General features: G+C 39.9%; 1 protein-coding gene across 2 annotated transcripts in view; it reads right to left on the bottom strand.

Annotated features, from left to right (window-relative positions):
* Positions 1 to 2,106: 2,106 nt before the first annotated feature.
* The window catches only part of ppap2d (phosphatidic acid phosphatase type 2D), a 43,982-nt gene continuing 23,582 nt past the window's right edge, over positions 2,107 to 22,506 (bottom strand). For both annotated transcript variants that reach the window (XM_089128280.1, XM_039686368.2), the window contains 5 exons: positions 13,551 to 13,708; positions 10,310 to 10,593; positions 6,465 to 6,522; positions 2,757 to 2,933; positions 2,107 to 2,664 (listed from right to left, as the gene is read on the bottom strand). In XM_089128280.1, the coding sequence (XP_088984406.1) occupies positions 2,563 to 2,664; positions 2,757 to 2,933; positions 6,465 to 6,522; positions 10,310 to 10,593; positions 13,551 to 13,708 (779 nt within the window). In that variant the 3' untranslated portion in view covers positions 2,107 to 2,562. The remainder of the gene's footprint in view (positions 2,665 to 2,756; positions 2,934 to 6,464; positions 6,523 to 10,309; positions 10,594 to 13,550; positions 13,709 to 22,506) is intronic.

Raw genomic sequence — 22,506 nt, 5'->3', positions numbered from 1 at the left:
GCACAACACTGTATACTATATATATATATATATATATATATATATATATATGCCTACAACAGTGATATTTAACCAAAGACTCGTGCTTATGGGGCTATTTTTGGTCAGTTGTGCCTTGTTGATTCTTTTAAACTTTTAAATTTCATTTTAATGTTCGATGGTTGAAGGGTGAGTCGATTTAATGTCCTCGCATTGTGACACTTTTTCAGCGTATTGCGTACATAGAGCGAGCCTTTCATTGATTGTTTACAGCTTTACGGAAGTTACACCCATAATTCGCGCAAAGCGTCATGGGGTGTAGGAATAAGGTGGATTCTTCAAATTCCAAAAAGTATACTTCATTATTCAAGTATATTTTTTAGTATACTTTATGTAGAAAGTATACTAATATCAATGTACTAGAAGTATACTTGTAAATCACTACTTGGGACTAAATTGGCCCACTTTTTAGAGTATACTTTAAGTGTAACGGTATAGTAAACTTTGATTTTACAAACCTAGATTAGAGGTCACTCAGAGGTCATTTTTCTGCCGGAACCAGATTTGCATACGGCAGTTACTGGAAGCTAGTGATTATAGTTTATTAGGTTATAAATATGGATATTTTTCTTACAAAAATGTATCACTTCATTTTAAAAGGCGTTTATCGAGTTGTATGGATTACTTTTATGATGGATGGATGGATGGATGCACTATTCACTCCCATTATAAAGCTTGGAAGAGGCAGAATATTTTTTAATATAACTCTGATTGTGTTTGGCTGAAAGAAGAAAGTCATATACACCTAGGATGGCTTGAGGATGAGTAAATTATTGGATAATTTTAATTTTGGGGGGTGAACTAGTGTTTCATCAGCACAACAATCCAAAAACACATTAAATAACTGTGCAACCCACTGGAGAGATATATGTCTATCCCTCACAGCCTCGCTTTCATTCTCATTAAAAATTAAAGACTGCTTTGAATAAGGTCTATGACATAGTAGTTTTTCCCCAAGTTTGCTGCTACACACTCAAAAGTATGTACTTTTTCTCCACAAAAACAGTACATACTTTTAGGACATTGTATACGTAGGCAAATTGGGACATAACATTCAATAAATGATCATTTAATGGGTCTTTATGCTTGCCAAGCAACATACTGTAGAAATAGCGATGATGTGCAGTCTCAGGTGTGTATCAGCTATTTTACAGCAGCTTTACTCACAGTGGTTGTGTAGAAGTGTGTGGGAGGATGTGCAGTAGGTTCTGCCACTATATAGGAGGGCGAAATGAGATATAAAAAAAGATTGAACATTCATTTTATTGGTTTGGTTTATTAATACAGTGGTTATTTCAGCCAAACAGGCTCTTCACAGAGGAAACCAACAAATGAAATGAAACTAGATAAGTAGAATATAGCTTTCTGACAATCTGTGGCTCAGTCACTAGTCTCTTTAACAATTAGCAACAATAACTCTGCGTACCTGATCAACACGAACGATAAGAACATATAGTAAAACTTGCAAAAGTGATGCTAATACTTCAGAAAATCTGGATCGTTTTATAAAATGATTTATATACATTCATTCTGAATAATTATAATTTGGGGGACACACAAAGACGCAAACAAATGGCACTGACCGCAGGAAAGAAAGAACACTGATTTAAGAAGACAAAATATAAAATATTATCTGTAGTAATTAGACGATTCCATAGTGTAATAATTCAAGTGCTATGAGTAGTAAAGGGTACACAGGTATAGACCCCCCCGGTCCGCTGAGCGTTTGGGCACAATTCAAGCCCTCATTATGCGGAGGAGGGGGGGTGAGGAGGTTGTCGGATCAAACCTCCTTTCAGTCTCACTCATGCAGTGAAAGTGGTTAGTACAAACATAGAGTTTAGCTCACCTTAATACAACATAAGCTTAATAGCATTAGCATCAAATCTGTGCTTTTATAAACCGAGGGTGTCCACAACCCAGGCAGCGACATAGCGTCGGCCCGGATCCGGCCCACGTACGTTGATTCCACGCGGCCCGATCTAGGTCGACACGATGTTGTTGTCTGAGAATCGGCACCGCTATGATTGTGCAACAGCGCACCAGAACAGTGGTCTAGCCAGGTCCAATAGCAAACCTAAAGGGTGTGTTCTGAGGACCAAGGGTTGCTGTGATTGGTCCACTTTTGTCCAACATTCAACATGTGCCCGAAAAGCTCTACATGTTGAGAGTTACATGTGGGTTATTATGTGTGAATATCTGACCCTGGACTACAGGTGACAAATTACAATACAACAATTATTAGCAGCTTCAACTAGAACATATTTCAAAAATATAAAGGATAAACTTTTTTTATATATATATAAAAATATCATTTATCTATGGAGGGTTGATACCATGCGGACGGGTTTGTTGAAGGGTTAGACATGTATACGTAACTGTTCTTCTCTCAGGATGGGCAGGAAATGGTTCTCTGTGAGGATTTGAACACGGTCCAAAGTTCTTTGTCCCATTCCCGTTATTCGCTCCATCACTCCCGCTTTCACTATCGATCTCTCCCAGGTGTCTCTTTGTGCAGGTCTGTTAGCAAACGGTTTGCTGGCTGGACAGGGGACTTTCCAGAGACAAGCTTGTGGGAGACATGTCTGGACGAGACGTCTTAAACATGGATGAGATATAAAAGGCCTGAAACCACACAAAGAAAACGTCAAACAAAAAGTACCTTACACTTCCAGAAAGTAACGCTTGGCTAGGACGTGTTGCGACGTGATTCTTACCACCCAGTAAGCGGTCAGTCCTCCCTGCAGGAAGCCGGTCAGGACGTCAGTGGGGTGATGGCGGTAGTCGGAAATGCGACTGAGTCCCGTGTACACTGCTAACATCACCAACATGAACTGCAGCAACGGTCGCAGGAGTCGCGCCCCTCGCCATGACAGCCGCGCCTGCAGGTAGAACTGCGCAAAGACAGGAAGTTTCAAGAACGATTAACTTAAGGGCTGATGAATAAAGCTTACAGAGTGTGTTTGTGTGTTTGACCTTGCTACATTTCCTTAAAGATTTCAAGGAAATTAGCTAAATCTGATAAACTACCCTCAAAAGCCAAACATTTTCAAAAAAGAAAATTGTTCTATTTTAGTTGAAGTTTTAGTCCGTAGTTATTATAAATAGGTTAAAGAGCTTAACGTCAGCATGACAACAGAATTTACCCCATCTATTTTCTAAATGCATGTTATTGTAAACATTTATAAACTTTGTGTTTGAATTTTTAATCAAAATTGAATCTTTTGTTGAAGTGACAGACTTCTCTCTGTTGATGTGTGCTGGACTTCTTTAATCATTTTGTCTGCATAAACTCCTTATAATCAACGGCAAGTTTGCATTAAAGGGATAGTTCACTTTGAAATTAATTTTTGGTATGTTTTAGCTTACCTCAAGGGCATCCAAGATGTAGGTGTCTTTGTTTCCACAGTATTTTCAATTTTGAAAATTTTTAGATCAAACCGTTCTTGTCTTTCAGTTAAATAATGGAGGTCTATGGTCACCACCTCAAAGAGCATGCACAGAGAAGTCCAAATTAAACATGATTTAATGACTCGTAAATGTAAGTACACATTGATGGCCTAAGACACTAAATGAGTGGTTTGTGTGAGAAAACGAACAGTATTTATATCTTTTTTTACGTTTTGTAACCATAGCCACAAAGCGCCTGCGCCCTCAGATCAGTTGGACGTGGCTGTGGTTACAAGAGGTAAAAACTATATAAAAACTGCTCGTTTTGTGTCTTAGGCCATCAATGTGTACTTACATTTACGAGTCACTAAATCATGTTTAATCTGTACTTCTCTGTGCATGCTCTTTGAGGTGGTGACCATAGACCTCCATTATATGACTGACAGACAACAACGGTTTGACCTAAAAATATCAAAATTGAAACTACTACATACACGCCTACATCTTGGATGCCCTCGAGGTAAGCTAAAACATACCAAAAATGCCTCCATCCAATCAACAACTGTTGGACAGAACTGAGACTTTCCCTACGGATGTACTCCACTTCACTCGGATGTACGTCACAATACAGAAGAAATTATCTGTTTCTGCTTCTGTTTAATCACGACTTTAAATTAGCTTTCAAAAGAAACACTATGTCAATGAGAAACACTAATTTATAGGCTTACTCAGTAGTCACCTAGTTTCTGTATCTCCACCCTAATAGTGGATGACAATAGGTTCCCATCACTTCACTTTAATTCACAAATCCTCTCCCGTGGCCTCATGGGATAGTAAAGTGTTCATCAGATTCCGCACTTCAGAATCTCGGGTACTTTTCGCCTATTGTTTTATGAATACTACAAATTTGGACATACTACTTGGGTCACTATGGAAGTAGGGTTAGTCTTCACGTCTGTGCTATATTAGACAGAGTGTCCCAAATTGGTCACTTAGGAGGCTACATTTCAGTTAGAAGTAGTGGTGCAACGGATCATCATTGATCCGTGATTCGTTCGGATCAATGTCTTCGGTTCGGCTCACACGTGATCCGCGGATTGATTATGAAAAAAAAAAAAAAAATGTGCGCGTGTTGTTCAGTCAACACACTGTTTCGTCATAGCGAGCGGAGGAACGGAGAAGCTTGAACGCCCCGCGTCATTTAAATCACATATGGGACCATTTTGGATTTTCCATCAAATATAACATGAAGGAAAGAGGTTAGTAGATAAAACTGAGACGTACCACCGCGGCATTTAAGCAGCCCCTTGTTGCATAATCAGACCGGGCTAAAGCCATCACAAATTGCTATCCGTTATCGTCACACATAGCTCTCACCGCTCACAATTTAAAAGTGTTAATAATCAAAAAGACAAAACCTATGTTTATTTGTCTTGTCTTTTATTTTATTTTTATTTTTTTGCTGATCCGAAAAATGATCCTACGGAAGCCCTGAACTGCTATTTTGGGTTTATCCATGGCAGTTCGACTTCACACACACACACGCGCGCGCGCTCTGAGCCAGTGGACGCGCACTGTTATGAATGCACAATGTTTCGACTTTAATCTCGAAACATTCCGACTTTAATCTCGAAACATTCCGACTTTAATCTCGAAACATTTCGACTTTAATCTCGAAACATTTCGACTTTAATCTCGAAATGCTAGATTTTTTTTTTTTTTTTACAGATTTTTTTTTTTTCCTCATTTTTTTTTTTTACTGATTTTTTTTTTTTTTAGGTTGCGGTTCAGGGCTTCCGTAGATCCGATCCGTGACTCTGATCCGAGAAACGATCCGATCCGTGAGTTTTTTGATCCGTTGCACCCCTAGTTAGAAGTAAACACTAGCTTTTCGTGAGGAAAAAATAAACACGTTAACATGTGCTCATCGTACCACCCTGACGACCAAGCTATAACGAAAGCCGGGGAGATATATTGGGGTCAGCGGAGACAGCAGCAGATGAACTTTATGGATATTGAGGGACCGCGGAACATTCCAGACTTTAAGGGTCCTTGTGCGCCTCTCATCACAGGTGTTTGGCTTCCTGCAGGAAAGCCTGGAGCAGCTGGCGCTCAGAGCCGGAGCATGCGGCCGCAGGTCAGGCATTCAAGGCAGGGCTAAGATTGAACAGAGCGGCCATTGGATGGGACCGAGAGAAAAAAAAAAAAACAGGCAGAGAGGACAAAGAGCCTGGCACGGATTCTCTATAGCTTTTCCCTCGCTCTGTGCTCTTCTGTTCGTGTTCCCTCTCTAATGAGAGTTGAAGAGCTCTCCCACTTTTAGAGCAGCCAGAGGCCCGTGAATTGAATCAGATGAATGGTCGAAAATAGCTTGTTTTTACGCAGCGGGACAAATCTTCTTTCCTCCGTTCTAAACGTGATTGGCACTCAGGGCAGAATAAATTCTGATATGGTTTGTGGGGCAGTTGAGTGAAAGAGAAATGTGAATGCTATTGAATGTCAAGCTTTATGATTGCCTGTAAGTGTTTTGTCATTTTTCCCCTTATTGTGCCCCTTCCCCAGGCCAAAACAGCGAGCGAGAGAGAGGGGTTTAGCTGAAAGAAGCCTGTCTATCTCTCAGCAGGCCAAAGCTCCCCCCTCCGGACCCAACCCACAACTAAACAAGGCCTCCTCTGTCTTCGGCTAGCTTTCACTCGCTCTCCCTCTCTCCACTCGTCTATTCATCAGGCCTCTGGAGAACATTCCCCCTTTCACTCAATCCTTTCTTTTCCGCTTGAAGCGAAATGCCTTTTTTTTTGCATTCTCAGAGCCTTCTTCTTTCAGTATGAGTGTATTTGTGCGAGTTGATGTTTTGAGAGAGTTTCTTGTCAGTAGGAATTTTTGGGCGTTTTTCCCACATGGCAGGGATGGGAAGTGAAGCCGACAAAAGTACAGCTCCTCGTCTGCATCCCACGGCAAGCACGGGGGTTTTCTGCTACCCTGACGTGTGTTTGAGTGTGCATGTGGAAAATACGGCCACACATGGCGATACTCACTGCCAGGTAAAGCATGGTGTACATGGCGAAAGATGCATGGCCCGAGAAGAAGGACTTTCTGTTTAAGAAGAGCAGAGGGAAATGTTACCAACTAAATGTCACAATCCTGCAAATCATTAAACCACAGCGCTGTTTTATGGGCCGTAGCACTGTCTGTATTGGGTAATCGCAAACATAAATGTTTTTCTCAGTAAATACCACCATAGTTTCATAAAACATAACATGCGATTAAAAAGCATCTAACATTTGCACGTGAAATCCTGTAGTTCGACCTTAACTAATCATACACATTCCCACGGGTTTCACTGACAAGGCTTGAATCTAGTCCCAGACTAAAATGCATGTTTGAGCCTTTTTAACTGTAAATGACTAGCTCTGACATATCTTAAAATATGTGGTTTGTCACACCAGTAATGTAACTGAAAGCTACTTAAATCTCCTAATTGAACTAAGGTGTAATCCTGGCTTAATCTAAGCCCTGTCTGTGAAACCAGCAGGTGGTTGCGAGTTAAACACTTTTTTTTTTTTAAATGCCACCACCTACTGCGGTCATCTTTTTTTTAAATCAGTTACATAAATCGTATATTAGTCTAATTTGATCCTGAAAAGTAAGACCGACTGCCCTTGACTAACTGCTAGTGGGTCATACTAGAACTTAAGACACTGTCTTAAAGGATTAGTTCACTTTTAAAAAAAAAAGCTTGCTGATAATTTACTCACCCCCATGTCATCCAAGATGTCCACGTCTTTCTTTCTTCAGTCGAAAAGAAATTAAGGTTTTTGATGAAAACATTCCAGGATTTTTCTCCATATAATGGACTTCAATGGGAAGCAAACGGTTCAAGGTCCAAATGAGAGTTTCAGTGCAGCTTCAAAGGGCTTTAACCTGTTAACTGTCACCCCCCCTTTTTTGAATAGACATGAAAATGCACATTTCGAACTTAAATGGTTGTAATTCAAGAATGCTTTGGAATATAGACATATGATTGGTCTTGTTTTAAAGAAGACATTTGGCAGATTTTTGTAGAAATGAAATAAATTAAGAAAGTGAAACAGAAAAAAAGTTATAGAAGTTTGAGTTTATGGAAATGTACAATGTAAAAATATTAATTATTCATATTTTACATAAAATATATATTTTCAAAACCTGGGCTACTCTAAAATGTCAGAAAGATCAAAGCCAAAAATATGAACAAGTTTTTTTTCAAATTTTAGGTTGATATCTCAAAAAATGAGCTTTCAGTAAGATTTTGTTTGAGCGCAGTACCAAACTTTTTCACTAGGGCACAATCAGACTCCATTACTGCCCATATAAGGGCGCCTGCATTTCCATTCGTTTTTTGAGTGATATGAACCATTATTTTCACAATTTTTATACAATTTCTGAAGTAGAGATCCTATTCAGAAGTAGCATGGGAAGTTTGGCAGATTTTGATATGAATTGAACCTCTAAGAAACACATACAAAGAACACGCATGCAAGTCATAGCTAGCTGCCACGTCACAAATGGTGAATTTATTATTTTTTTCTTGATATTTCAAACTTTTCAGACCTTTTTTTTTCAAAATAATTGAATGGATTCTATCTTTTGAACTTTTGGCATGAAAACAAACTGAGGTATCTACCATTTTTTTATGATTTTTCATGTTTACTGCTATTTTAAAATAAAGGTCTGAACACGCCTTATGAGTATGAAAATATTCTTGTTTTATATTGATAAATTATGGCTCCTCTGTAATATATTTTGAAAATCAGTCACCAAATATGGAAACTAGAGATTGTAAGCTTTCAAATGATATATAGTTTGTCAATATTATTTAAAGTATTTACTAAGATATTATTGTTTTAAAAATATAGTGGCAAACGTCCCACCTGTGGGACGGTGACAGTTAAGCGGTTAAACGATTCCAGACGACGAATAAAGGTCTTATCTAGCAAAATGACCAGTCATTTAAAAAATAAAGAAAAAAGTTTAAAGGGTTAGTTCACCCAAAAATGAAAATTAAGTCATTAATTACTCACCCCCATGCTGTTCCAACCCCGTAAGACCTTCGTTCATCTTCGGAACACAAATAAAGATATTTTTGATTGAATCTGAGAGCTGGATCACTCTTCCATTGGCTTCCTAAGGGACTGGCTTTTGACGGCCCATAAAGTCATTAAAGAAAAGGTTTAAATATTCCATGTGCCTACAGCGGCTCAATTATAAGTTTATCAAGCGACGAGACTACTTTTTGTGCGAAAAAAACATAAATAACGACTTTATTCGACTATTCTATTACTTCCTTATGGGCGCATGCGCGAGAACTGAGACGAGGGCGTTCTTCTCCTTCGACTACTTTTTGTTACCGGCTGCTCACCGCTTAGGAGTATTACCGTCACCTGCCGTATAAGATGATGTGCTGATATAGCTGGAAGCGCAAAACTTTCTGTTTACAAGCAGAGGAAGATGCGCGCTGTGCACTTAAAAGCCTTTAATCTTCTCAAAAAACGACAGTGTTCCTTATAATCCGGAGCGCCTTATATATGGATCATCATCTTATACGGTAGGTGACGGTAATACTCCTAAGCGGAGCAGCCGGTAACAAAAAGTAGTCGAAGGAGAAGAACGTCCTGGTCTCAGTTCTCGCGCATGCGCCCATAAGGAAGTAATAGAATAGTCGAATAAAGTCGTTATTTATGTTTTTTTCGCACAAAAAGTCTCGTCGCTTGATAAACTTATAATTGAGCCGCTGTAGGCACATGGAATATTTAAACATTTTCTTTAATGACTTTATGGGCCGTCAAGAGCCAGTCCCTTATGCATTCTATGTAGGATGAACTAACCCTTTAAGTTTTAAAAGCACAAATGCTCGCCTTGCTCTGTTCTGTGACGCGCATTCGTGACTCTCCTGTTCGAACTCGTTCATCAAAATGAACAAATCTTTTTCGAGTCATTTCGTTCGTTGAATGAACCAAATGACTTAAAAAAAGATTTGTTCATTTTGATGAACGAGTTCGAACAGGAGAGTCACTGAAACTCTCATTTGGACCTTGAACCGTTTGGACTGAAATCCTGGAATGTTTTCATCAAAAACCTTAATTACTTTTCAACTGAAGAAAGAAAGACATGGACACCTTGTATGACATGGGGGTGAGTAAATTATCAGCAAAATTTTTTTAAAAGTGAATTACTCCTTTAACATAATGGCTATGTTTATGCAACAGGCCCGGCCTACAGATGTTTCGAAATCTATTGCCCCTCATTTCTAGGCTGCATATGGCTAGTGCTGTTCCAAACATCTGAGATATCTTCTTTTGTCCAAATTCTAAAGAACTATCGCATTAATCCTTCACAGAGTAGACAATCCCACAACACGTTGCAACAATCTCTAACCAAGATGGTGGACAAAGTAAGTGCATTGTCTATGAAATCGTTCTAATTTAAAAAGTGAAAAGATTGAAAATCAATAGCTATGTGTGTGAGGAAGATCCCACAGGAAACAACCTCAGAATGAACCGTGCAAAGCTTACAAAGAAGTGCACTTAATTGTATTGGATGTGCACTTAAAAAGTAATTACTTTTAAACAGTACTTCCAGGTAATATAATATTTATGAAATAAAAGGCCACTTACGGTAAGTGTATACTAAACACATTAGGTACACTTTTAAAAAGTGCACTTTGTAATACTTAAAGTATGACAAACAATTGTTGACAATGTCTACGTGACGGATATAGAACTTCATACTACACACAAACATACTGTAACACTTTTTTAAAGTAAAGACTTAAAGTACTTTTTTTATATATTTTAGCAGACTAGGTTTTGGAAGAGAGCTCAAATATAGAACAAAAAAAAAATACCTGGCCTCCTCCACTATCTTCTGCTCGTTCCTGCAGACGTCACCTGAAATGTAGTCTCCAGGTAGGCAGTTGAGTGAAGCATAGGTCACATTGCAAGCCGACAGGAAGTGGGGACGGAGTCGGCCCACACTCAGCTTCGCCATGTTGGTCAAGGATTGCCCTACACAGCAGCCAAACAGGAAGCTGCCCAGCTCCTTGTACAGGCAGGACACGTAGAGGTTTCGCACAAATGCTCGTGAGTGGACACCTCTGAACCGTACCCGGTAACACTCTCCGACAGCAATCTGAGACAGACAGGGGTCACAGATGAGGTTACAGCCAAGCCTTATTTAAGATAAGTTCACCATCAGCCCTAACAGTACCTCACACATATTCACAAAGAGAACCTCGTGTTCAATAGCAAAGTAGATGAAAAGAGTAAATCAATAGCCTTGGGTAACAGGAGAACCGTGGGCTGTTACTACTGTGCACATGCAGTCCCTTAAAGGGACAGTTCACCCTAAAATGAAAATTCTGTCATCAGTTACTCACCCTAATGTGGTTTTAAATCCATGTGACTTACTTTCGTCAATCTATTCGTGATAAAACACGGCTATGACCGCTTCAACCAACGGTTCTGTTTATCAATGCGCAACACTGCGGTTCCTGTGTTGTTTTTATTTGAGCTTTCATGCATTTTACACATTGGAATTCATTGTTGGTTGGTCAGGGACTATTATTTTTCTAGTGAAAGGAAGGCTTTTAGTGAATTAATTTCATGAAAGTTTATTTACTTTAATATTTTTATTGTGTGGTAACCTTTTTATAAAAGCAATAAGGTACTCAAGGCAAGTGCTGTATCGTGAATAAGTAATGGCTGAAGGGGTTACTCCGCTTCGCGTCATGCCTAACCACGCCCTTCAGGCGTTACTTATTCACGATACAGCACAGTCTCTCGTACCTTATAACTTACTTATATTTTTTAAGTCTTTAAGTTGTTATTCACTGAACAATCTTGACATCCACCCTAGCACCCCTAAGCATGTTGATAAGAGCTCATGAGAGACCTAGAAAGAGTATAGATCATTCTTTTGAGTCAGATCTTTTAACCCTCTGATGCACTTCGTGTCGTCCAAATATATATATATAAATTTATGTACTATATTTTAGTTCGATAATGTTTTTTAATTCAATATTTTGCATTTTTAGGGGATTTTATGGTACTAAATTATATTTACGCTGTACTTATAATCCATTTATTCACTTTTCGAGCATCAAACTGTGGTAAACCTAGAATGCTTTAGAGCAAAGTTTGACACTTGGCAGATTATTGCTGTTTTATTGTCATGAAAAATGTAATTTTTATATGAAATATATATTTTCAAAAAACATGTTTTACTCTAAAAACTGTGTGAAAACCAAAGCTATAAATCTGAACAGACTGTGTTCAAAATTTGAGCCTGATATCTCCAAAAATTCGCTTTCAGTAAGATTTTGTTTGGCCGCAGTACTGTAAGTTTCCACTAGAAGCAATTCGTCTCCCATTCATTTCCAATTATTTCCAAAGTCATTTTCGACCGTGAGGAGCACAAGCGTTTTTTTCAGGACCGTTTAACCTGTTTTGTGTTCACATAGCAAGTTTACCAAGTTTCGTACCATTCCAACAAAAAATAAATGAATCAGCTGATCAAGTGTAAATGATTCATTCACAAATTGGACTGGTTAGGTTGTTGAGTTCGGCTCACCGACTTAAGGCCGTGAGCTGTTAAAAAGTTTCAAAAGCAAGCAAACGACAAAGTTAAGAAAGAGCACGTAGAAGCCTCTTCTCACTTTTCATCTTAATCTCATTTATGATGATATTCGCAGTTTTAGCTCTTCTGGTATACCTTTTTAAATGACGGACAAACACCTGTCATCTGCTGGTATGGAGAATTATTTCCTTTTACACAAACACAAAAAACGTAATGTGCTAGTTGGCCATTGGCTGTAGTCTTGTTGGAGCGTAGCTTTCTGGCCCAGAAGCAGGCGATGTGAGGTTATTTTTCACACAAAGCTTTCTGTAGTCTTCTGAAGGCACGAGTCGTATTGACGACAAATGGCATACTTTCATGTTGATTTCGCATCCATTTTGATGCTTAAAAGCCTCTGTCGCCATTCTTTCCAATAGGCCTTTATCGCATCAAAATAGAACGCCGGAAGTAACCGTCAAAATTAGCTGAAGCAGTGTACTGCGTCTTCCGGTTATTGCGTTCGAAATGGCTGCCTGTTATCGCTGGACTACTTCTCTCTCGAATCTCCCAAAAGTTGGCCAAGACGATGTGGTGCCTCCAGCTGCCTGATGGTTTCGGCAGCAGCATCAGCATCTAGTCCACCTGCGGAGTCGCGGGAGTAATTGTGATCACTGGCGGCCGCGGGTTGTTAATCCTCCGCGACTGTGGGCTGTTCATCCGCGTTCTCTATAGCAGAGTCGCTATTCTGTGACTCTTCAATTAACGTTACTTCAAAACGCGCATTAACCCGATCGAAAACTGACTGGCTAAGCACACGAGTCTCCCCCCAGCTGTTCCACGAAAATCGACTTGGTGTAGTACCGGATTTTAGTCTCCTCCGCCCACTTTTCGAGACGTAAATGCTTTCCTCGTCAAAGTGCAAGCTGCATACAAACGTACTACCCCGACTTATATGGAACAAAGGACCTTCGTCCCTCCTTATCAATCTCACCCAAGCCTTGCGGAGGTGTTCGTCTTTTGGGAAGTCATGGAAGCTGTATGGCTGTCTTTGTTTTGATGTTGAACAACCCGGTACACTGCAATAGCACCGGCGAGAGGAGGCAGCCATAGTTTATCTGGTAACTAAGTAACCACCGGAAGTGCGAGTACACTGCTTGGCGATTTCGAACGTTCCAAACCAAGAAATGTGATAAAGGCCTATTCCATGGAAAAGAACGACTGGTACAACTATTGAAAATCTTTTGTGTTTCTGTGAAGAAAATACATCCGACATGAGTCAAGTCACCTTTATTTATTTTTAGACCTTTATACAATACAGGTCGTTTCAAAGCAGCTTCACGGAAATAAACAAGAAAACAGAATCAATGATGCAAACTTGATCAGAAATTCAAATTCGGCTCTAGACAATCATCATTCTTCGGCTCAAGTCGGTTCAGTGTTGATTCAGGGTGAGTAAAAAAAGACAGAATTTGGAGAACTACTCCTTCAAGGCCTTTTTTAGCAAGTGATATCTCATATGTGTGTGTTCTCACCGTAAGTCCTGTGATTATGATGCCCCCGGCTATAAGCATGCTATCAGGAATGGCCTCATCTTTAATGTAAGGGTAGGTGATGCTGGGGTCCCCGCAGAAGAAGCCCCTCATGTACGGAGTCACCGCTTTGAGCTCACAGGCGAAGAACGGAATGGAGGCTGTCAGGAGAGAGACAGACGGGGTTAATGTTTCTGTCGAAACTACCTGGAGGAACGTACTTGAGAGTGTGTCTGTTTCTCTGGCACCAAGAGATCAGACACAGATACATCTTTCATGCTATATTATGTGCAATTAGAATCACGAGTGAGGCTGAGACATTGAGACAGTCACTGTCTCCCTGATGGGAATGGAGATCCAGCCCAAGGAGCTGACATTCCATGCATAACTCTGGCAGAAAAAGTGCGGGAGGGGGTGGGAGCTGAAAGAGAATGACAGCACGGGTAGATGAGGCATGTGGAGAAGAAAAGACCCTGAAGAATATGAGATTGAGGTCAGAGACTATGAGGGGGAAGATGGAAAGTTTCTTGTGAGCCTTGCTGGGAATATGGTTCATTTCTGGAGGGCGTAGGGGATTTCCCCTTTCAGGGAAACAAACAACCTGGATGGTTGCAGCCAGGTGTTTTTGACAGACAACTGTAAGAAATAACCAAATAACTGAATAAGTTCTGCACACTACTGTAGCTTGTAGAATATCCTTACAGAATCCTTTAAGAATTCCTTATGGGAGTGTGCTCTATCCCCGTGTTAAATAATTACTAATTTAAAGATTAAACAGTAGGTGGTAACGCAGAAGGGTTTTCCAGATAAGAGAACCAGGATGTTGTTTCAAATGGATGTGTGACCTCTCAAGGTATGAATCAGTAGGCAAATAGGTCATTTCAAAGTCCCAGTCAGTTGTGGCTTGGCAAGAACTGCATGGGCTCCAACACATTGCGTAGATTAATATTTATTTTAAAATTACGTAAGCTGACAAATTATTTTCATGGCATGGCCAATAACGAATATTTTGCTATTATTATTTTTTCTTAAGGACCTGTAGATTGTTTTCTTTGTTAAAAAATAGGGACTTAAACTGTTATGACACATTTTCTACCTGGTTTGGTTCATTTCCACAAGGCAACATTTCAAATACCCCTTTTCCACCCAAAAAGAACTGGTTCGGAACTGGCTTTGCGATGGTCAGAAAAGATGTTTAGAACACATCTAAACCCGCCCCAGCCCCCGACGTAAGCATGACGTGCTAAAAGAACGGTTCTAGTCCAGGAAAGAGTTGGTGCCGCTTTGGAACCAGTTTTTCCAGCCGCGAACCGGTTCTTTGGCTGTCAAAACACAAAGAACTGGTTCGCGTGCAGGCACTGGCTCCGAACCGGCTCTCAAAATGCTTTGGTGGAAAAGGGGCTATAGTGTGTTTATGCACAACCTGATCACACTAAATGCATCTCTATAGCACACAGTGTGTTTAATGTGCAATTGACCCTTCGCTAAGCCCCGCCCTCCCTAGTTACTGTTGCTACGCCTGTCAAGCTTTCACGGCTGGCCCATCTATTATAGTGTGGATGCACCCGGTTTCAGACATTCCCAATGAGATAATTAGTAATTTTCGGCGAACAAGTGAAATATCTGAGAGAGCAAGACAAAAGGGACTACAGTATGCATTCGAGGGATATATTCACAACATTATATGCAACCGATTAGAGAATAATTTCTTAAAAATTGAAGTTAAAGCCTAACGTTATAGTCCCAGCGCGAGCAGCAGCGCCTCATACGCCGACCGTTCAAATGGGAAACACAAATTGAGGAACAGCTATGTTCATACACAGCAGGGTATGTGAAAATAATCTTAATAATTATAAATCAAACCAATAAATCTTGTGGAATAACACTAATACCGGGAGATCCGCGATCGGATTGGGTTAAGTTAAGGGGTAACGTTAGTAGGACGTCGATTAACAAAATGCTGAAATATATTTTTAAGTATGTCAGTGAGTCTTTGTCTTGTCTCTTTAATCATCTTATTTTACGTTATATCATTATGACCAAAGAACCGTCAATATTTCCAACCAATAGGTGTTTTTGTTAAGCATGTCGACATTTACCAGAATCTCGCACATATGCTAGATCACGCCAATCATTTCTCCCCTTGGCTTTTAGATTTTCTGGAAGGAAAATAATTCCTCTCCCCCGTCCAAACTTTTAGTATACCGGTATCAGATTTGCACAATCCATACGCACAATGCTTCAGCATGTTCCCTCGTTCGAAAGCTTGCCAGACCTCCCGCGCATAGTTACGGTTGCTAAGACATGATTGGCCAGTGGCTGTTTTCGGGCGTGGCTTAGCGAAGGGTCAATTTATACGCAAAAATGAGTTTTTACGTGCATAGGATACGCATGGGTTGGTTAGGGTAGGTTTAGTAGTGGTGTGGGGCGCATGGGTATTATACGCATGGGTAGAATTAGTGGTGTGGGGTGCTTGTGTATTACACGCAAATGAACTGCGTATCAAATGCACGCGAAAACTGCGTATCAAATGCACGTAAAAACTCATTTTCGCGTATAAATCATAGACAGTAAAAGAAATGGACAGAGCGTCCCCATTGACCTCAACGGAGAAGACTGAAGCCCGATTTTTGCACTTTCTGTCTGATGTCTGAGCGACTGCAAAGGCTCAAACTGAGCATGAAGACAGTCTGACAGTTGTAAATCTTCTATTAGCTGTGCCAAGACAAAACGTTGTTTAAATATTTTGTCCCGTTGCTTTTATGGACTTTCTATCTATGGGGTTCTCTCTCGACTTTATGCCTCCATGTCCCCCCAATTGCCTCATAGACAGGAGGAGAAGCTCGCAGGCAATCTTTTACTGTCTATAGTATATACGGTAATGTCTCTATTGTGCGACAGAAAGTTGTGTAGTGATGATGCAATCGTTAGCCTATTTTTCACAAAAACGGTATCTACGGGGCTATAACGTAAGATACAAAGTAATGGAGCATTTTATACATTGTCGTGTTTCTTTAGAAATAAATAATGGACGAATGAAATCTTTGGACGCCTCAGATGTAAAGTTTTTCGCTGTCAAAGTAACAGCAAAATGAATGGGAGTCAATGGGATGCTAACAGCAGGTGAAGTTCTGCTACAATGGCGGCTCCCGCGAGGCTTCCACTTTCGGCTGATGGATTACCCTCTTGGTATAAAATGCACGATTATATACAATGCATGCTATAGAGACACATTTATGTGAGAACAGGCTGGTATGCAAGTCACATGTGAGTAAAATGGTCAGTGTGCACCTGTTTATGTTCTTCGTCCATCAAAACGGATCGAAAAGTTGGCTCTGCTAGCTTGAGTTACCTCAAATTAACATATACAAATGCTTATAAATCTTGATTCTCACTCAAACTGATACATGTTATAAGTTAGAGCGGGAATCAAGTCTTTTTTTGACAATGCACCTGTTTCGGAGAAGGGTGATTTAAGCTGAAGAGATGTTCTTTGGTTGTCAACTGCTGAAAGTAATGGGCGCACACACAGAATCAGACACTATTACTTTTTATGTAATGCATTCCCCATAATGTATTATGATACAGCTTGGTTTGTAGGTCAGATTGCTTTCTCACAACAAGAGAACCACTTAAAAGTTTGTAACCTCGTTCAGCCCATCTCAATCTATTTTGAGCAGATCTGTGTTCATACATGCCTAAACGAACAAGAAAACATGCCAGTTTCCACTACAAACAAGCCATGTGTGAAAACCCTTAATAAAAGCTATCCTGGAAATCAATAAGGAGTACACAGTACTGTGTATATAGGTCTGTACCACGAGCTGAGGATGAATATAGAAGTGATGAGTGATTCAGCTGTTGTGTTCTTGGTTTATGCTCTTTCTCTCTCGCTCTCTCTCGTTTCCCCCAGGCCCGCATGGTCCCATGCCCTTGATCCACACAGAGCATGAGACTAATCATTAACCCTCCACTCTCTCCCCCAACTGGAACGAATCCAGCCAGTATCACAGACCCTGCCAGGGAATATTTCAGCATACGTGACTGCTCGGCTTTCAGGGCACATGCACATGTTCGCACACTGCAGGGGGACTAGAACAGATCCAGAGATGGAAAGAAAGAGCAAAGCAGGTCACCGATGGCTGAAATGTACCAGCAAATTCACAGATCACGACTGTTCTTCAAGAATATTGTGTTAACTAAGGGCTCCAATGCACTACAGTTTGCAGTGCATCAAAATTTTTTTTAGAAAATGCAAAATTGACGCTCGTTCATATGACCAATGGTCATTTTGCTGTTGACTAATGAGAATTTAAGACAGATCTAGTCACTTTCATAAATCAAATTTGTCTTAATTTAAAAAATGCTCTTTTAACATTAGTATCAAAACTGCTTCAACTGCTTATTATTTTACAATAAGGTTCATTAGTTAACATTAGTAAATGCATTAATTAACATGAACTAACGATGAGCAATGCATTAGTTACAGTGTTAATTAATCTTTGTTAATGTTAGTTGATACAAATACAGCTGTTCATTGTGCGTTCATGTTATTTCACAGTCCATTAACTAATGTTAACTAATACAACCTTTGATTTTAATAACGTATTAGTAAATGTTGGAATTAATATTAACTAAGATTAATAAATGCTGAAGAAGTATTGTTCACATATTGTACATGTTAACTAATGTAGTTAACTAATGTTACTAACCTTATTGTAAAGTGTTACCTATATGTTTTCCTTTTGTCTGCCACATTAGTCACGTGGTTTAACCAACACGCATAATTTTGATTTATATCATAAAGAGACCTGAAATGTGTCAATTTCAATAAGATAAATAATTTTTACTTTTCATGACAAGGTGAGGTTAGTTCAGGTTGTGAAATGAGATGTGGTGTGACTCCCCAAAAATCAATGCCATTATTTGAAAGCAATAGTTTTCAGCTATATGTACACTGTAGATATAACAATTTAGATGTGTACATTCAGATTAATTTGAGGTGTAAGCAAAATATGTTATTCATTTCCACAATTTTGGACCACATGATAATTAGCCTAAACCATATACCATAATGAGCCATTGATTTCAAACGTTTCTAAAATAATATAAAAGTTGGTAACAAGACTGACATGACACCTTCATGAAGGACGTCGTTCCCTGGGCGCTGTAGTCAGTGTAAAAACAAACAGGTTCTGAACGGGTTCGCAAGTTGAACCAATTCCGAACCAATTTTGAACCAGCACCAGTTCCGATCCAGTTCTTTTTGGGTGGAAAAGGGGTATTTGAAATGTTGCCTTGTGGGATTGAACCAAACCAGGTAGAAAATGCATCATTGTAACAGTTTAAGTCCCTATTTTGTAACAAAGAAAACAATCTACAGGTCCTTAAGAAAAAAAAAAAGCTATTTATGAAGGAGGGATTATGCAAGTTTATGACAACAGTGTCATTCACTCAATTATGACATTTTTAATGCAAATATGACATTGTTTGAGATGTCTTTGTCATGACAACTTGACATAAAACAATACATCATAACCAGTCAGTGTCATGTTGTCATGACAACTTGACATAAACCAATACATCAAAACCTGCAGTGTCTGTCACGACAACTTGACATTACTAAGACAACACAACCTGTCATAAACATGACAGCACATTAATTATCAAACTTAAGAAACCACTTAGCTTTATGGGTTAACATTACATTAAACAGTCAGGTGGTTGGTTTTGACATTGGCTGTCATGAGGCCATTATAACTGTGTCATGAATATTTTTATTTTTTTACATTGGTTTATGTTAAGTTGTTGATAACTAAGACATCTCAAACAATGTCATATTCGCATTAAAAATACCATAATTGAGCGAATGGCATTTAATGACGTTTGTCATAAACATGCATTACCTCCTTCATATTCATGACTATCAAGTCTTGATTATGTCATGTCATGTCATGTTTATTTATAAAGCACATTTAAAAACAGCTTCCGCTGACCAAAGTGCTGTACATATAAAATCAGTTAATCAAAAACAATCACAAAATAATAAAATACAATGGATCATTACGTAATAGAAAATAAAACATACAGTAGCCTAGTAGAACGGCCAAAGTAACCTGCTTAAACAGTGTTGAACGCTATGGAAAACAGGTGTGTTTTTAGGCTGCTTTTAAATTGCTCAACAGATTCTGCGGATCTAACGGAGATAGGTAGGCTATTCCAGAGCCGTGGTCCTACCACTGAAAACGCTCTGTCCCCGCGGGCGATGAGCCTAGTTTTCGGGACAGTCAAAAGGAGCTGATCCGCTGACCTTAATGCTCTGGCGGGGGTGTAAGAGTACAGCATATCGGAAAGATAAGGTGGTGCAGTATTAGTTAAACATTTAAAAACTATTAATAAAATTTTAAACTGCACTCTAAAAGATACAGGGAGCCAGTGTAATGAGGCCAGTACAGGGGTAATTTGGTCCCTCTTTCTTTTCCCTGTCAGAAACCGAGCAGCCGCATTCTGTACCCCTTGGAGGCGGCGGAGAGAGCGCTGTTCGAGTCCGCAGTACAAGGAATTACAGTAGTCCAGCCGCGATGTCACGAAGGCATGGACTGCTCTCTCTAGGTCTTTCTTGGGGAGATAGGGCTTGATTTTACTTAAAAGTCTTAAATGATAAAAGCTACTCTTTACCACTGCACTGACCTGTTTGTCAAATTTAAAACTACAATCAAGAATCACTCCTAAATTTTTGGTGCTTGAGCGAGAGAATGTATCCAGTGGGCCGATAGCACTGTCCCAGCCCTGCAGACAGTTTGGTTTCCCAAAGACTACAATTTCGGTTTTGTTTTTATTAAGACTTAAAAAATTTGAGTCCAACCATAATACCACCTCCTCAAGACAGTTCTGTAAAGTTTTAATCGCAGTAAGGTTGTTTAAGTTCAATGGGAGGTAGACTTGAACGTCGTCTGCAAAGCAGTGAAAGGCCACATTGTGTTTCCTAAAAATGGCCCCGAGCGGAAGCATATAGAGTGAGAATAAAACAGGGCTTAAAATTGCACCCTGGGGCAGGCCGTAATTTAGTGACAATGTTGAAGAAGAGTGGTCACCAAGCTGAACCGAGAAACTTCTGTTAGATAAAAACGATTTAAACCATTGCAGGGCAGTACCCTTGATGCCCGCGCAATGCTCTAAGCGCGATAGGAGTGTGGCATGGTCTACAGTGTCAAATGCGGCTGTTAAGTCTGAGAGCACCAGAACAGTAGATTTGCCTACATCAGCAGCTAAAAACAAATCATTTAAAACTTTTAAAAGGGCTGTTTCTGTGCTATGCTGGGATTTAAATCCAGATTGGAATAATTCAGTGATTCCATTTTCATCAAGGTGAGGCTGTAATTTATCATATACAACTTTCTCTACTATCTTAGACAGGAATGGAAGTTTAGAAATTGGTCTAAAATTTGATATCACAGTAGGATCAAGGTTTGTTTTTTTCAGCAAGGGCTGGACCACAGCATGTTTGAAAGCAGCTGGGAAACAGCCAGACAGCAGTGAAGAATTAATAAAATCCAAAATAAGAGGACCAATTGTCGGAAATACCTCTTTAAAGAGGCGTGATGGAATAATGTCAAGAGGACAGTTTGAAGGCTTCATCTGCTGAACAACGTTGGTTAAATAAGACAGAGACACCGTCTCAAAATGATCAAACACAGCCGCACTTGGACACAGTATCTGAGGCTCAGACACATAGGGGGTGAGAGAGGACCTAACAGCACACACCTTTTCATGGAAAAACAGCAGAAATTTGTCACATAATTCAGTTGAAGCTTCAACGTCAGCACAATCACACGGGTTTAAAAGAGAATTTAACATTTTAAAAAGAAGCTGTGGCTTATGGCTGTTACTGGAAACCAGATTGGATAAAAACTGAGTTTTTGCAGCTTTAACAGCTTTCTGGTAATCTAACAGGCTGTTTCTTAATATTTCATAGGACACTTGCAAACGGTCCTTTTTCCATTTCCTCTCTGCGCGTCTGCACGCACGTCTATGTGCGCGCGTGACATCATTCAACCATGGCTCCAATACTGGTTTAGATTTTTTACTTCCCAGTGGAGCTACTTCGTCCAGCAAGTTCGAGCATTTCGAGTTGAAAACACCAAGCCATTGATCAACATCTACATTCTCTATGTCACACATATGAAATAATGAGTCATCAAAAGCGCGAGACAGTCTGGCTATTTATCGTGCGCACCCGGCGCGCTGGGGCACACGGTTTATCCACGGCGCCAGGCAATGTAACAGAGAACAGTATTGCAAAGTGATCCGAGATGCCGGAGTTGCAGATTTCCTGTATGTTTACGGTTAATCCAAAGGACAGCACAATATCCAGTGTATGACCCTTCTCGTGTGATGCCCCAACCACCCATTGAGTGAGATTAAAAGAATCAGTCATTTCTAGAAAATCCTTGGCCAACTGGTTCGATTTACAGCAGACATGGACATTCATATCCCCTGCTATTAGAAAATGGTCATAGGTAATAGTTAGCTCTGCAACAAAGTCTGTAAAGTCATCGATGAAAGACTTATTAAATTTTGGGGGGCGATAGACTAGAGCACACAGAACTGGAACGTCGGCATTTAAAACAAAAGTCTGTAATTCAAAGCTCGAAAATGAGTTTGTTTGTACTTGTCTACAGTTAAGACTTGACTTGAAAACTGAAGCCAGCCCTCCACCTCTGCCGGTGCTACGTGGGGTGTTTAAGAACGAACAATCCGGGGGTGTAAGCTCGGAGAACGGAGCGCACTCACCGACTTGCAGCCAAGTTTCACACATAAGAAATATATCCAACTGGCGTGATATGAAGAAGTCGTTGAGGATGAACGTCTTATTAGTGAGGGATCTGGTATTGAGGAGGCCAAATTTGAGAGTTTGCTCCTCATGGCCCAGTACAGAGCAGCGTTTCAACTCCCGGAG

This window comes from Pimephales promelas, chromosome 3 (genome assembly GCF_988280905.1).
Source record: "Pimephales promelas chromosome 3, fPimPro1.hap1.1, whole genome shotgun sequence".
Taxonomy (NCBI): Eukaryota; Metazoa; Chordata; class Actinopteri; order Cypriniformes; family Leuciscidae; genus Pimephales; species Pimephales promelas.
This window is presented reverse-complemented; position numbering and strand designations above follow the sequence as displayed.